This window comes from Phascolarctos cinereus, unplaced genomic scaffold, assembly GCF_003287225.1.
Source record: "Phascolarctos cinereus isolate Bilbo 61053 unplaced genomic scaffold, phaCin_HiC Scaffold_726;HRSCAF=1367, whole genome shotgun sequence".
Taxonomy (NCBI): domain Eukaryota; kingdom Metazoa; phylum Chordata; class Mammalia; order Diprotodontia; family Phascolarctidae; genus Phascolarctos; species Phascolarctos cinereus.
Genome location: NW_027556098.1, coordinates 410,593,706 through 410,610,072, shown reverse-complemented (window position 1 = coordinate 410,610,072; position 16,367 = coordinate 410,593,706). Strand labels below are relative to the sequence as shown.

Genomic DNA, 16,367 nt, shown 5'->3' with positions numbered 1-16,367 from the left:
GTGTCCTTATGATGGGGGCAAAGGGAAGGCGGGGACAGTCAGACAGACCGTCGGACAAAGGTAGGGCTCAAAGACAAGGTCCCTTTACTGTTCCAGGGGAAGGTGCTCCAGGGAGAGGCGTGTAGGGGCGGGGTGGGAAGGGCACAGCCCAGGGCTGTTCCTGGTCATCTGTCACCGCGGCTTCGCTCCTCACTCCTCCAGGTGTAAGGGGAGGGGGTTGGGGGGTGAGGGGCAGGAGCTGGAATAGGCCAGTCAGGTTCATCAGAGACGCTTGGAGATCCTGGTTCCCCAGCAGCCTCAGAGGACACTGACCCGCTCGGCCAGGCCCTGCATCTCGTGGTCCTGAGGCGAGAAGGGCTGCGCGACGCCCCCCAGGCCCCCGACCCCGTCTCCGTCTCCGGACTCCCCGCCCCCTTCGGTCCCGCGCAGGTGTGCCGGGTAGGGCAGCGTGTGTTCGGCAGCGAACTGCGCCCAGCGGGCATCGTCGCTCTCGTGGGTGATGTGCCGCTCCCCCATCTTGCCCTCGAGCTCCCGCAGATCCAGCCAAGTCTGGTAGTCCTGGGAGGGGAGGAGTTAACCAGGAAGGGGACCACCCACAAGTCCCACCACCAATGGGGTCGGAAAGTTCCCGCCCTTGTCGCCCACTCCGCCAATGGCAGAGGGGTGCCCGTCTATTCCCCGCGGCTCACCTGCAGCCAGGGGTGGCTCAGCGACTTGTCTACGCTGTAGCGCTTTCGCATCTTCACCTGCAGCAGGTTGTTGATCAGGTCTATGGCTGTGGGTGTGGGGAAAGGACATGGGGGGGGGGCCGTCCAGCCACTTAAGGAGAGCCTCCCTGGATCAACCAAGCCCTCCTCCCCTCAATCATTCACGAATGCGTTCATCCCCATCCCCTTGGGCCTCCCGGCAGGTACCTAGTTGGCAACCCTAAAATGAACCTGCAATGCAACACTAGGTCTTGGTCATCTCTTTCTCTGTGACCGATCATTTCTGGTCTGGACCTGGGTTCATTTGAATGAGGAGATCTCCGCTACCTCTCTCTGCCTCTATACAGATGCACCTTCAAGTCTCAGAAGGTTTCCTGGGGGCTTTGTCTGAGGCAGGGTTTGAACCCAGGTTGGGTAGATTTCAAGACCTGCTCCCAAGGCACTTTCCTTTCCTTCTCATATCAGAACAATTAAGGAAAGAGGGGTGTTGAGCTTTGACACCACAGTTCTGCGTGGATTGAGTACCTCCTGCATGGGAGGTTCAGTGCTGACTGGACAGAGGCCACGAAGCCAGTTAGCATTAGGCCCCTGGCCTTCACCCATCAGCCTCAGCCTCTCCTCCTCCTCCTCCTGCCCCCTGGTCCCAGTGGGGGTACCTCCAGCGGAGATGTGGCTCCAGGGGCTGGCTGGGTACATGAAGGCCGCATTCTGGATCTGGTCGTTAATGTCCTCATCCTCATTAAAGGGGAAGGTGCCGCTGAGGCTGACGTACATGATCACACCCACAGACCACATGTCCAGTGAGCGGTTGTAGCCCTGATTGAGTAACACCTCCGGCGCCAGATACGCAGGGGTCCCCACCACTGAGCGGCGGAAAGACTTCTCCCCGATTATGCGGGCAAATCCAAAGTCGCAGAGTTTCACCTGTTGGCAGGGAAGGGGCCTTAAAAACCTAAGCCAGGCCCCCCATCTTACTACAGGCTCAGGAAGGGGAGCTAGGTGGCTGACAGCGTTCCAGGGTACCACCCCCACCCAACCTCCTTTTGTCAGCCTGCCCCCCACAACCTTCAGCATCGCTGTGTGGGAGGAACCTCCATGCGTCCTAAATCCCTCAGTAGAAGGGATGGTCCAGACTGGCACATCTGCCCCATCCAGACCTGCACCCTCAGCCCAGACCTCCAGAAACCATGCCTTCCTCTCTGGGGCAGCCATTCCAGCCATTCCCCCAGGCATAGGCCCCCATCTTTCTGGAGGATCAGTAATCCAATCAACACTTCCTTACTTCTGGAAAGGGCTCCACCCCCCCCATCCCTGGGATTTCCCAGACAAATAACCTCCCCTCCCTGGCCATCACCCCCCTAATATGTATTGTCTCCTCCCATTAGAATATAAGCTCCCAGAGGGCAGGGCTTATCTCACTCTTGTATGTGCACCTAGGACAGTGCTTAGTACACAGAAGGTACTTAATAAATGCCCTCTCATTAACTTATGTTCAGGAGGGCAAAGCTGAGGAAATGTTCCCCAAGAGCTAACCTGGGGGAAGGGATCCGCTGAGGCCAAAAGCACATTCTCTGGCTTCAGGTCACAGTGGACTATGTTCTTGAAGTGCAGGTGTCTCAGGGCCACCAAGATCTGAGGAGAGAAACGAAGCAACGACCTAGTGAAGAGACCCTACCTCCCAATTTCTCCTCTAATCTCCTGGCCTCTCCTTCTTCATTTCTATCACCTTGGCCTGGGGAAGAAGGAATGGACTGGGAAGAGGAGGAAGAGGATAGGATGGAGAGGGGAGAGGGATAAGCTGGAGGGGTGATAGGATAGAAAGGGGAGGGGAATAAGATGGAGAGGAGAGGGGGGCAGGATGGGAGGGAAGGGGGACAGGATGGAGAGGGAGGGGGAGCACAATGGAGAGGGAAGGGGGACAGGATGGAGAGGAGAGGGATAGGATGGAGAGGGGAGGGGGATAAGCTGGAGGGATGATAGGATAGAGCGGGGAGGGGAATAAGATGGAGAGCGGATAGAATGGAGAAGGGAGGGGGATAGGATGGAGAGGGAAGAGGGATAGGATGGAGAGGGGATAGGATAGAGAGGGGAGGGAATAAGATGGAGAGGAGAGGGGGACAGGATGGGAGGGGATGGGGACAGAATGGAGAGGGAAGGGGGACAGGATGGAGAGGGGAGGGGAGCAGAATGGAGATGGAAGGGGACAGGATGGAGAGGAGAGGGGACAGGATGGAGAGGGGAGGAGGGTAGGATGGAGAGGGGCGTGGCATAGGATGGAGGGGGGACAGAATGGACAGGGGATGGGGATAGGATGGAGAAGGGATAGAATGGGGAAGGGAGGGGGATGGGATGGAGAGGGGATAGAATGGAGAAGGGAGGGGATGGGATGGAGAGGGATAGAATGGAGAAGGGAGGGGGATAGGATGCAGAAGGGAGGAGGATAGGATGGAGAGGGATAGAATGGAGAAGGGAGGGGGATAGGATGGAGAGGGGATAGAATGGAGAAGGGAGGGGGATAGGATGGAGAGGGGAAGGGGGCAGGATGGAGAGGGAAGGGGACAAGATGAGAGGGGAAGGGGATAGGATGGAGAGGGAAGAGGGATAGGATGGAGAGGGGATAGGATAGAGAGGGGAGGGGAATAAGATGGAGAGGAGAGGGGGACAGGATGGAGAGAAGAGAGGGGACAGGATGGAGAGGGAAGGGGATAGGATGGAGAGGGGAAGGGAGCAGAATGGAGAGGGAAGGGGGACAGGATGGAAAGGAAGGGGAATAGGATGAGAGGGGAGGAGGATAAGCTGGAGGGGTGATAGGATAGAGAGGGAGGGGAATAAGAGAGGAGAGGGGGACAGGATGGGGAGGGGATGGGGACAGAATGGAGAGGGAAGGGGACAGGATGGAGAGGGAAGGGGACAAGATGAGAGGGGAAGGGGATAGGATGGAGAGGGAAGAGGGATAGGATGGAGAGGGGATAGGATAGAGAGGGAGGGGAATAAGATGGAGAGGAGAGGGGACAGGATGGAGAGAAGAGGGGGACAGGATGGAGAGGGGAAGGGGATAGGATGGAGAGGGGAAGGGGATAGGATGGAGAAGGGAGGGGAGCAGAATGGAGAGGGAAGGGGGACAAGATGAGAGGGGAGGGGGATAGGATGGAGAGGAGAGGGGGATAGGATGGAGAGGAGAGGGGGATAGGATGGAGAGGTGGTAGGATAGAGAGGGGAGGGGAATAACATGGAGAGGACAGGGGGACAGGATGGAGAGGACAGGGGGACAGGATGGAGAGGACAGGGGGACAGGATGGAGAGGAGAGGGGGACAGGATGGAGAGGGGAGGAGGGAAGGATGGAGAGGGGCGTGGCATAGGATGGAGGGGGGACAGAATGGACAGGGGATGGGGATAGGATGGAGAAGGGAGGATAGGATGGAGGCAAGGAAGATAGGATGGACAGGGAAGGGGGAAAAGCTGGAGGGAGGATGGGGATAGGATGGAGAAGGGAGGAGGATAAAAGAAAGGGAAGGAAGGACGGACTGTATGGGGGATGGGAAGCTGGAGGGGGCCCTAAGTTCAGGTAGAGGACCCATTGGGATGGGGCAGGACCAGGGCATCACCTGAGTGATGAGGAACTTGGTGAGCCTCTCAGGCAGCCGTCCCTTCTCACTGGACAGAATCATCTCCAGCATATCTCCGTGAAGCTTTTCCATCACCACAAACACCTTCTCAGGGGTCTCAAACATGCACTCCAGGTTCACGATCCCTGGGTGTCGGAGACTCGGCCAAGGCCAGATGGGGGGAGGGGCAGGGGTCAAGGCTTCCCTCCCACTCCCACCTGGCTTCCCACAGACCCCTCACCCCCCCCACCCCCACCAGGCAGGGGCCAGGACAGGGACTCTGGGTCCGAGGAGGGAGCGTCAGCCCCGCTGCCCCGGAGCTGGGGCCAGGAATGCCAGGTCCTCACCTGCAGGATGGCCACCTCGTTGCGGAGCTGGCTCTCCTGCTTGGTGGGGAACCGCAGTTTGTCGATCACCTTCACAGCCACATCCCTGCCCGTCTTCCTGTGCTTCCCTGCGGGCGGCAGGTGTGGGGGTCAATCCCACGCCACCGTCCCCCTACCCTAGAGGGCTGCCCGATTTGCGAGTGAGGCTCCCAAAGGGGCTGGGCTTGGAGTCGGAAACCTTGGGCTGCACGCTTGGTCTGACACTAACTAGCTGTGGAAGTCACTTGCCCTCTCTCAGCCTCAGTTTCCTCATCTGCAAAATGGTAGAAATAATTACCTCGCCCTTACAGGATTGTGTTGCTGCTCAGTTGTTTTCAGTTATGTCTGACTCTCTGTGACCCCATTTGGGGTTTTCTTGTCAGAGACACTGGAGTGGTTTGCCATTTCCTTCTCCAGCTCATTTTACAGATGAGGAAACTGAGGCACACAAGGTAACGTGACTTGCCGAGGGTCACACAGCTAGGAAGTGTCTGAGGTCAGATTTGAACTCAGGTCTTCCTGACTCCAGGCTCAGTGCTCTAACCACTGCACCACCCAGCTGCCCCATCAACTCCTCTACACCTTATAATCTTACACACCTGCCTGGAGACACTGAGAGGTTATGTTCACACAACTAGTCATATGTCAGAGACAGGACTTGAACGCAGGTCCTCTATAATCTGAGGTCAGGGAGGGAGGAACCCCTTGTTATAGTATACATATAGGGTGTCCCAAAAGTCTTGGTGCAGTTTTAATCTATTAAAGCTTTAAACTGCACTAAGCCTTTTGGTCTTGTAGATGAGTTAATATCATTATTAAGGTAGGAAGACCTCAAGGGGCACATCGGTAATAACAATTAAACATCTGTATAACACTTTGAGGCTTGCAAATTAACTCACTGGATCTATTAATGTGTTTGATCCCCATAGCAACCCTCTGAAATGAGTGCTATTATTATCCCCATTTTACAGATGAGGACTGTGAGGACTTGCCCCTGGTTACACAGTAAGTGTGAGACAGGATTCAAACTCGGGTCTTCCTGCCTCCCAAGTTCAGCCCTCTATCCACGGCGCCACCTAGCGGCTTCCTGGAGAAAATGGAGAAAAACTACGGGAGATGAGACTTTATGGGAATGGATGAGGGGCTCTGGAGAGGTGAGCAAAAAGGAAAGACGGAGAGTTCTATCCACGGGGTCTTGAACGTATGGCAAGTGAGCGTGTGGCCGAGTGTTCAGAATAGGGGTCTCCACCCCAACCGCCCGATGGCGCTTTGTGTTTTACCTCCGTAGACAACTCCGAACTGCCCAGAGCCAAGCACCTCGTCGGGGAAGATCTGGTAGACTGTGGCGATGTCCTGGGGGGAGGCAGAGTGGTCAGGGAGGAAGGGAGGGCTTCGGGGGAACAGCAGAGAAGGGGAGACAAGGCAGAAGAGGGGTCAGAGAGAGAGATGTGGAGAAACAAGACGAGAGGGGCAGAAAGGGAGAGGGAGGGGGATTGAGACAGAGAAGGGAAGAGGCAGGGGAAGGGGGAGAAAGGAGCAGGAGCAGGAATGGGAAAGGGGGATGATTGGAAGCAGGGACGGGGACACAGGAAGGGAGCCGGGGCGGCAGGCAGAGAAAGCGCAGGTGGGCACTGAGGACAGAAACCACCGGAGGGATGCAGGAGCACAGTCTCACCACATTCTCCTGGATCTGGCTGTTAGACACAGAGATGCTGAGAGAGGCCTGCCCTGAAGAGGAGGAAAGGACACATAAGGAAGGTCGTATCACCCCTGGCCCAGGCCACTAGCCCTCAGGACAGTACCTCTCACTGGGCGTGGGACAACCTGGGACTCACTGTGGGGCGCGTGGCCGGGAGTGCTAGGAGCGTCCTGCAGGATGACTGGCATCAGGGCCTGGCGGATGGCCGTCTCCCAGCCCCGGGCGGTCTCGGCCCCCTGTCCGCCGCCTGGGCCACCAGGGGCCAGGATGGGCGTCTCGCCCACGAAGTAGGTGGTGTTGGCAGTGACGATCTCGAAGCAGTGTGGATTGGTGCCCGGAGGCACCAGGGAGAAGTTCTGGGCCGGCTCCACAGCCAAGATCTCAGACAGGGGGATCTCCTAGTGGAACACAGCAGGGCAAGGTCAAGATGCTTCAGGGGACAAGGTACAAAGAAATTGGACTTGGGTTCTAGAGCCAACCAGTACCAATTCTATCAGCAGCAGTAAGAAATAAACAAAAAAAAAATTTAAAAAAAGAAAGAAAGAAACCTCCCCCAGTCCCTAGGTGGCCCTTCCTGGGAGCCCAGTTTCAAATTTCCCTGCCCAAGGAGGTGGGCCCAGCTCAGGGGGTGAGGGCCCAGGATGTACCTTGTAGTATCGATTGGTTGTGTCATTCTGGAAGAGGGTAAGACACTTGCAATCAAGTCTCCAGTAGTGACGCTTTCTCTGTGAGGACGGACAAGGCGTCAGCCTGGGGCAGCCCCCCTCTCTCCTTGGGGCCCACGGCCCATCTCCCAGCCAGGTGATACCAAGAAAAGGCGAGGGCAGAGCCGGGGCTCCCTTTCCCCACCCATCAGTCCCGAGGTCCACTCACCAACGTGTCCTTGTTGCTGTAGTGAACGACCCACCCCTCTCGGAGGGTCGTGCTGGACTTTCGGGTTGTATGTCTCACTGACTGGACAACTCTCATCAGAGGGATGTACCCGAGGGAACTGGGAGCAGGGAAGAGATTGAATCACAGTCAACGGGGACAGTTAAAATCAGTTACAGACACGTGAGAAATGGAAGGCACCTTAGAACAAAACGCAAAGGAAGGAAAGAATCAAAGCTGGGTAAAGGCAGGCATACTGATACATTGTTGGTGGAGCTGTTAAGTGGTCCAATCATTGCCAAAAGCAATTTGGAATGGTGCTAAAAAAAAAAAAAAGCTGGGGGGTGGGGGAGGTGGAGGGTTAGGGAGAGACATAAACGTCTAGACTCTGACCCAGAATTTCTACTCCTAGGTATATACCTAAGGAGGACCCGGCAGAAAAGGAAGGTTCCCAACACAGTTGCATTGCAGCATTTTTAGGGGTAGCAAAAAGCAGGCAACAACTTAGGTACCCCTCAATTGGGGAATGGTCAAAACAATTTCTGCAGAGGGCTATTTCTGCATCGTAAGGAAATACAAAGGAATAGGGAAATACGGGAAGACACATACAGTGAAGTATAGCAAAAGCAAGAAAACAACAGACAGAAGGACTATGACAATGTAAATGAAAACACTGGCAAAAGAAAACCTAATGCCATATAATCATGATGATAAGGGCACTAGCCCTGGAGTGGGGAAGACCTGAGTTTGAATCCCTAGCTGTGTGACCCTGGGCAAGTCACTTCACCCTGACTGCCTCAGTTTCCTCATCTGTCAAATGAACTGGAGAAGGAAATGGCCAACTGCCCCAGGATCTCTGCCAAGAAAATGTCCAATGGGGTCATGAAGAGTCAGACACAACCAATGGGCTGAACAACAACAGAAATCATAATGACTAAGGCTGGCTCTTAAAAGAGCTGAGAAAATGGACCTGCCTCCTCTCTTTGGGGAGCAGGGGGCCGCAGGGGCAGAACATCGCATCTGCCGTCAGAGATGGCGAAGGTGTTGGTCAGTTTAGATGAGCTGTTATTTTTTAACCTTTGTTACAAGGGATGGCTTGATGGGGAGTAGGGTGGGAGATGATATGTTTTGAAATGAAGGCAAAGTGGAAACAAAAAATGTATCAATTTAAATAAGATTAAAAAGTAAAAGAACATGACATCAGAGACCATCTAGTTGGACCTGGGTAAACTGAGGCCCACAGCAGAAAGGGATTCTGGGGAGGCCAGACAGCAAGCTAGAAGCCACGTGGGAGTTGACAGGTAGGGAGGGACTAGGTTGGTCATTATTGTCAATACCTCTGAGCCTTGCCGGCTTCACCTTCCTCCTCCTCACTGGCCCTCAGGGCATTCTCTGCATGGGAGCCAGGGATGACCCCAGAGTCGTCAGACTCATCCATCATAGAACTCTTGTCAGAGTCCCCAAAGTCACTTGCCTCCTCCATGGGCACATCTGTCGGAGGGGATGGAAGGGACCACAGAGCTCAGGGATCCCTGGAGAGGTCTCCTTCCCATCAAGCCAGCCCTCTCCTTCCCCCCCCACCCCGGCCATCCTCTCTCACCACCATTGATGAGTGCCTCTCCCAGGCAGTCGTTGGGGACGCGGGTGGCACAGCGTTTGTGACAGTTAAATTTGCAATCTGCAGGTGGGGAGAGTTAATGGAAAGTCTCACTAACTCGGGTGTCTTCCCCTCCAGCTCCCCAGGCTAACCCATCGTCGATGGGGAAACATCCATTTCAACAACTTCCCTTCCCCAGTTAGGATTTGGGGCCTCACCCCCAAGCCCCACAGCTAATCCAGAGACCCCAAGCAACAGCACTAAGAAACACCCAGTGCCTGCCCCAGAGCAGGCATTTAACAAACACCTAGTGACTGGCCCATAGACTGTCTGACCCCCAAACTCTACCTCTCCTGCCACCAGCTCTGGAAATAGGGCAGTGGCCTGAAACAGTCTTTAGCAACAGGTCTGACACTCCCAGTTTTAGAAGTCTAATACTCTAAGATCCCAAACATTTAAAACACCACATCTTTGATTCTATCCTGATTTAACATTCTAAGGTTCTAAAATCCCAAAGATTCTCCTGAAGCAAATCGAGCATCCATGAAGGCATGCTGCCAACATTCCAAGATCCTCCAATTTCATTCTGGAATCGACACCCCATGATGCTGACTTTGCAAAAGCAATGGTATCCCCGTCGTTTAGGGGGGTAAGATTCTAACATTCTGAAATCTTATGACTAAAAGAGTGTCTTCTACGTCTAATGTTCTAGGTAGCCATGCCTAAGATTCTAAGCTAAGCCTAACATTCTAGGTGTCTGTTTCTAAGGTTCTCTATTCTAAGCCTAAAGTTCTAAATGTATTTCTAAGGTTCTCTAAGTCTGATGTTCTAGGTATCTGCTTCTCTGGTTCTCTATTCTAGGTGTCTGTTTCTAAGGTTCTCTGTTCTCAGCCTAATGTTTTATAAAGGTGTCTTTTTATGGTTTTCTATTCTAGGCACCTGTTTCTGCAGTTTTGTTATAAACTGGATGTTCTAGGTGTCTGTTTCTGTTATTCTCTAAGTGTCTTGTTCCAGGGTTCTCTCTTATAAATTTGACATTCTAGGTGTCTGTTTCTAAGGTTCTCTATTCTAAGCCTGATGTTCTAGGTGTCTGTTTCTATGATTCTCTATTCTAAGTGTTTGTTTTCAAGGTTCTCCCTTATAAATCTGACATTCCAGATGTCTGTTTCTAAGGTTCTCTATTCTAAGCCTAATGTTCTAGGTGTCTGTTTCTAGGATTCTCTTTTCTAGGTGTCTGGTTCCAAGGTTCTCTGTTATAAATCTAACATTCTAGCAGTCTGTTTCTGAGGTTCTCCATTCTAAGCCTAATGGTCTAGGTATCTGGTTCCAAGGTTCTCAGTTCTAAGCTTGATGTTCTAGATGTCTGGTTCCAAGGATTTCTAATCTAACATTCTAGGTGTCTCTTCCTAAGATTCTGAGCTTCTCTGCTTCCCTACAGATTCTGCATCCCTTGTTCCCCGCTGACCTCCACCTGCTGACCTTTGCATTGGAGGCCTTGTCGAAAGAGGCCCTTCAAGAGCTTTTTGCAGGCCTGGCAGACTGTAGGCCGTGTATAACTGTGGATGAGGAAGGTGTGCGGGACCTTGACCTTGGAGAGCAGTAGCTTGTCCAGCTCGATGGGGCGGCCCATATAGGATGCGGATGAGGAGGAAGAAGAAGATGAGGGCAGGCGGCGTGAGGATGCGTCAGTTGAGCTGCGGCTCTGTCCAGAAGGAGAGGAAGTCACTGTCTCCTCTCCCCGCCTACCAAGCCTGGGGCTCCTTTCTGCGCAGGACCCTCCCATGCCCTGCCCCTGCTACCACCAAGCAGCGGCCCCAGGGCCCTCACCAGGTCATCGGACGAGCAAGGCAGAGACTCAGACGTGCCAAGCCGAAGGGAATGGCCACTGGCCAGCGAGGTGGAGGACAAACGGCGCTTACGGGCCCCGCTACAGTTGTTCGGGATGCTGAAGGCACAGCGCTTGTGGTAATTCAGCCCACAGCCTGGAAGCAGAGGGGAGAGGCTCAGGGGACAGGCCCAGATGCTGCTACTGTTAAGAAGCCAGGCAGCCCGGACCCTGTCCCCTCCAGCATATACTCAGCCCCCCTTCCAGATGGTGGTCCTCAACCCTGTCATCAAACTGCCTACCCACCCTAGATTCCATCCAGGATGTTTCCCCGGACCTGAGGCCAGTCTAGCATCCTTCCAACAATCCTTAATTCTTCCTAAAACACCTCCCAAGACTCTTCCACATCACTGTACCTCCCTTGTCAGCCTCATCCCCAGATTCCTTCATTTCAAAAGAAACCCCCCCAGGGTGCCTCTCATCTCCCAGAAGGTTCCCTCCAGCTAAAGGTCCTTATTTCTCCCTGCCACAGAACCCAGAAAATGTTCCACCTCTGAGGTGACCCCAATGTAGCCGCCTTCTCCTCCCTTAACAGGGTCCCACCTCTTCCATTGTCTGCTTCTTCTCACCCAGAGAGTCATACCTAAGAGTTTTGGGGACTGGAACAAGCAGGACCCTCAGTTCCCCCTTTTTAAGAGGCAGTGTGTATGGGACAGAGGGAGGGGCCCTACTTGAGTCTCAGGACCTGGGTTCAAATCCCATCTCTGGTGCTTCCTACCTGTATGACCTTCACCAAGTTGCTGTCTTCTGCCTGAGCTTCCTCATCTAAAAGTGTGACTAGGTGACAGTGCTCTAATCTTTTGAACTATTCTTCCTACAGGCAGCATGTCTATCGAGTGCACCTCCAAGCCAGGAACACTTGGTTTGTGTGACCCTGGGGAAGTCACTAACCTCTCAGTGCCCTAAGGCAACTTTCTAAGACCACAAGCTGAAGGGCAGGTACTGATCTGTCCTGGCAGGGGGGCTTGCTGCCCAGGAGCTCCCTACACCAAAGAAATCACAAGTCTGGTTAAAAAAAACAAAATCTTGCTAATTAGGTGCTAAGCTCAGTTGTTTCTTTCTGCTAAAAGAGCAGCTCCTAAATTTCAGTGCCCCAGCACAAAGCCCCGTTTACCCTGCCCTAGGTACACCTCTGCACACTAAACCCGCCCTGAGGCCCCCGTCGTCCACTCTTCATTTCCTCCCCGCTAACACCGGCTCACCATCACACTTGAGGCCCTGGCGCACCAGCCCGAACAACATCTCCCCACAGTGGTCGCAGAAAGCTGGTGCTCGGTAGGAGTGTACCGTGAGGGCATGTGGCCGAATCTGGAAGTCCTCAAAGGTGGCAGAAGCTGTGAGAGGGCGGGTGATTCATGGTCAGGCCTTAGGAGGAGAGGACAGGACAAGGGGCAGGGATCCTGACCTCCTCTGTGCACGTGGCCTGGCACAGAGTGAGCAATTCATAAAGACTTGTTTCCTCGCTTTCCTTCTCATGAAAAACTGAAAGGAAAGAACCCTAGAAAGGGTCCTGGGAGACCCAGGAGCGGGACGACAACCCCCAGTTCTTCTTCTCCACCACTAATTCACTGCATGACCATGGGCAAGGAAGTTTTCTCCTCCTCCAGCCTCAGTTTCCCCTTTTGTCAGATGGGGTAGTCATCAAAAGGGTCCTTTCCAGATCTGCCTTTTTAAGATTCTATGATTTCATAATTCTCAAGTTCAAAGGATCCTCTCACCCTTATCTGCTTCCCCAAGTCTCCATGACAGAGTGACACCCCCCCCCCAGTTCCCTTACCAGATAGCACCACCTCCACCAGGTCTCCCTCCTGTATATCCCCAGCAGACCGAACCAGCTGCAGGAGGTTAGCGGAGGTGGGGTCATGCTTGAAGAGTAAGATCTTGTCATAGAGACCATAGAAGCCACACTCGGGGAACTGGTGGGGAGGGGAGTCAAGGTGTTAGTGAATCTCCAAATATTCTACTGACTCAGCCCAGAACCCTCCCAGGGTTGGGCCCATTTCCCCCGGAAACACAAGGACCTCAAAGCCCCTGCTCCTCCCTTCCTTCTCCACCTCCACCCCCCAAACAGAGACAGACAGAAACACACACACACACACACACACACACACACACACACACACACACACACACACACACACACAGAGGTCCAGGTGTTCTGGGATGAGAGCCTGGACTGGGTGGGGTCAGTGCAAAGAGCAGAGGGGAGGGGAGACCTGGACACCTGGGGTCTGCTCTGGGTTCTTGGGCTGTGCAGGAAGGCCTGGTGGTCCCAGCCCTAGACCCTTGTCCCCCACCCCCAGTTTCCTTCCGGATCCTATTGTTCTCCAAACACCTGGCCTGAAGCCCAGCCTTGGAGGAGCTAAAGGGAGGCAGTGGCTGCCACAGTGGCCGAGGAAGGAATCTAGGACCCAAAACCTGAGTCTTCTGTCTTCCAGACTGGAGTGTGAAGCAGGGCCGAGGACGGGCAGGGTTCTGGGCTCCAGGTAAAAGGTGGGCTGGAGTAAGTGCCCCTGACCTCCACCCAGAGGCCAAAGGCCTCCTGCACCCATCACTGTCCCTAATCGACCTCCACCCACAACTCACAGGCACATTTCTCGATCAGTTCGGGGGGGGGGTGTCAGGAAGTGAAACCAGCCTAGAAACAGAAAATGAAACCAAAGCAGGTAGAGGATAGAGAAGGTGTAAACATGCCTCAACTGGGAGAAGGAGAGCTGGGGCCTGGCCCCAAGAGTAAGGGATGAGGGGCAGCTGGCCTGCATCCTCCCTGCCCCCTCAGATCTGGCAGACCTAGGCTCCATCCTTAGCAGCTGACTCTGTGGGCTCAGGTCAGTCTCTTCTCTTCTCTGGGCCTTAGCTTCCCTTTCCTTCTCTTTAGTCAGGGGATGGGGTGGGTTCAGTTGTCTCTAAGGTGTCTGCCTCCCAGCTGTGACACTCCCTGCTCTAAGGTCTCTTCCAGCCCTGACACATCACATTCTAAAAGCCCTCCCAGCCCTGATACTCCATGTTCTAAGGGCCCTCCCTGCCCTGACATTCCAAGTTCTAAGCCCCAGCCCCACTCCCAGTTCTTGATATTTCCTGTCCTAAGGGCACTTCCATAGAGGACATTCCATGTTCTAAGGTCATTGCCAGCTCAGATACTCTCTGGGTCTAACATTCTATGACATCAAAGTCAGGATGTCCCTAGATCTCCAAGCATTCTCCTGAAGGCCTGCCACACTCCCCAGGGTTGGGCCCCTTCCCTCCTCTCACTTCCCTGGCTCTTTCTCCCATCTCACTGAGGCTCCCCCTCCCCATATTCTCTGCCTCCTGGGGCAGTGACCTGAGTGAGGGAATACATGTTTCAAAGGGGAGCCAGAGTTCAGCTGGCAGGGAGAGAGGATAGAACTGAAGGGAGAAAAGACCTCTCCCCAGGCACACTCAGACGCATGCACGTGCAGGAACACACACACACAAACACACACACACACACACACACACACACATACCATACATACACATATATCACATACACATACATGCACTCAGGTGCACGCACACATACCATACATACATACATACACACATACATACATACACACCACATACACTCTCACTCACACACACATACACACCACACACAAGACCTCATATTCCTAAGCCTCCAGAGCCCTCCCTGCAACCCATCTCTGGTTTCCAGTTTCCTCTAACCCACGGGCGCGGGGGGGGGGGGGGGGGGGGGGGGGGTAGACCAGAGCCGGTCAGTGCCCAACCACCCTCTCTCAACATCTGGGCTCACACCTGCCCCTCCTCTCTGCCTCCCCCACACACACATCTGGCTTGCCTGGACCCTTCCCATCTAGTGCTTACACACCCTCCAGCTCCCTCTCCCAGAAAACTTGTGAAGACACGCCGAGTTTCCCGGTGCTCTCTCCGCCTACCCGGGCTTGAAGCCCTTGGGTGCCCCCACCCAGGTGTTGGCCCCTCAGCCCCTTCCAAGGAAAGAGCCCTGTCCTGGGGGTCAGGAGAGCTGCCATGACCTGGGCCTCTCTGGGGCTCAAGGTTGGTGTCTCCAGTGGGGCAGCCGTCGGCGGGGCCAGTCCTCTGCTCCAGGAACCCCCGGGCGCCCCCCTTCCCTGGTCCAAGCTCCCTTCCCCAGCCTGCAGCCCCACACCTTCTGGTCCACGATGGAGCACGCCAGCTGCTTGACGTGGGCCAGGTCCGAGGCGGCGGGCAGCAGCACGAACTCGCGGGTCAGCCCGATCTGGATGTGGAAGGAGACCCCGCCGGAGCCCGGGGCCAGCACCAAGAGGGGCGTCTGCTGCTGCTGCTGCTGCTGCGGTGGCAGCGGCGGCGGCGGCTGCGACAGCTCGGGTCCCGCGTGGGCTGGGGGCGGCGACCCCGGCCCGGGGGAGAGCGGGAGCCCAGTGGGAGCGGAGGAAGCGGCGGGGGCGGCCATCGGGGGGCTACGGGGTGGCGCCCGGCCGCCTCACGCCCGCATCCACCCGCGATCGTGGGAAGGGGTCGCGTGGACCGGGGGCAGAGAGGTGCACCCTGGAGTAGGGATTCCTCGCTCCTGGAGGATCAGCCGGCTCGGGAGGAGAGGGATGGGACACGGGGGACCCGGGGACGGAAAGGTCCAGACACCCCGCGGGGCCCCCACGCGGACGGAAAGGATCGGAACCTGGGGGAGCTGAGGTATTGGGGGCGGGGACTCGGGGGTTACCGGGCGGGGTCGGATTCGGCGGGCCGGAGTCGCGGTAGCCGCGGGCGGGCGGGGGTCGCGGGGCTCCTTTCCCGCCCCCGCCCCCCGCGCTGGGAACTTTGTAACTCGACAGCGGCGGCCCAGGAGGAAGTGTCCTGACCGACGGCGCGGGCAGCCAATCGGCGCGGCCTGCGGTGACGTCAGGGAGGCAGGAGGGGGGAGCAGGGCCCAGGGGCCCGGAGAGGGGGGCCAGGGGACTCCGCGGCCCCCAAAACTCCGGCTGGGGCTCCAAGGGTGGGCCGGCCTGGGGAAGCGCGGGAAGCCCCCTCCCCAGGCCCAGAGAGTGGAGCGGGGGCCCCCAGGCCGACTCCTCCCCCACACCCCAGACCCCGCCCCGCCCAGGTCCCGGAAACAAACTTTTCCCCAGCGCTGCGCGGAGCCCCCACGCGTGGGCCCTGGCCCGCCCAGGCTAGACCCCCTCCCCGGGCTCCAGGCCCCGCGCCCCCAGGATCCAAGCTCCAGGATGCCCTGGAGGTCGCTACCCCGGGATGGTGGGGAGGATGCCCCTGGGGCCCTGGATAAGCGCGCGCTCATACACACACACACACACACACACACACACACACCCACTGAGGGGGGTGGGAGGGGTGGGGGACCCGGGGCCGTTGTCCTGGATCCCGAGATCCTCCAGCTCAACTTGTAAGGGGCGGTGGAAGGCCAGGAAGTCTTGCCTAGCGAACCCAGCGCTAGAGCAAAAGTGCCCCCCCCTTCCCGGGAGACAGGAGGTGCTCAAGGGAGGAGAGGGTCCTCAGAGGGTGGGGGTTTGGGGTCAGGGGGCATTGACGCTCGAGGAGTAGGAAGTGGGATGGATGGCTGTCCCAAGCCTTCTTAACCTTTCTGTGCCTCAGTTTTCTCATCTGTTAAAATGAGGATTATAGCGCCTACCTCATAGGA

The 16,367-nt window shown here is 55.9% G+C and overlaps 1 protein-coding gene across 1 annotated transcript; it reads right to left on the bottom strand.

Annotated features, from left to right (window-relative positions):
* Window positions 1–67: 67 nt before the first annotated feature.
* On the bottom strand, window positions 68–15,545 carry PRKD2 (protein kinase D2). The gene is made up of 18 exons (XM_020978470.2): window positions 14,883–15,545; window positions 12,507–12,645; window positions 11,932–12,063; window positions 10,672–10,826; window positions 10,324–10,546; window positions 8,848–8,925; window positions 8,585–8,738; window positions 7,251–7,368; window positions 7,025–7,102; window positions 6,514–6,775; window positions 6,354–6,406; window positions 5,959–6,031; window positions 4,662–4,767; window positions 4,314–4,476; window positions 2,241–2,339; window positions 1,364–1,631; window positions 690–775; window positions 68–558 (listed from the first exon to the last, which is right to left on the bottom strand). Exons 1-18 carry the CDS (start codon window positions 15,165–15,167, stop codon window positions 298–300), a joined length of 2,733 nt encoding a protein of 910 aa, XP_020834129.1. The 5' UTR covers window positions 15,168–15,545; the 3' UTR covers window positions 68–297.
* Between the last annotated feature and the right edge of the window lie 822 nt (window positions 15,546–16,367).

What these genes read in the sequence shown, in the direction of transcription:
- PRKD2 (XM_020978470.2), bottom strand. Translation starts at nt 15,167, where the DNA reads ATGGCCGCCCCCGCCGCTTCCTCCGCTCCCACTGGGCTCCCGCTCTCC. An exon ending in TCCCGGCCACGCGCCCCACA is followed by an intron (nt 6,407 to 6,513) that starts GTGAGTCCCAGG and finishes CCTCCTCTTCAG; the next exon opens with GGCAGGCCTCTCTCAGCATC. An exon ending in GCCAGATCCAGGAGAATGTG is followed by an intron (nt 6,032 to 6,353) that starts GTGAGACTGTGC and finishes GCCTCCCCCCAG; the next exon opens with GACATCGCCACAGTCTACCA.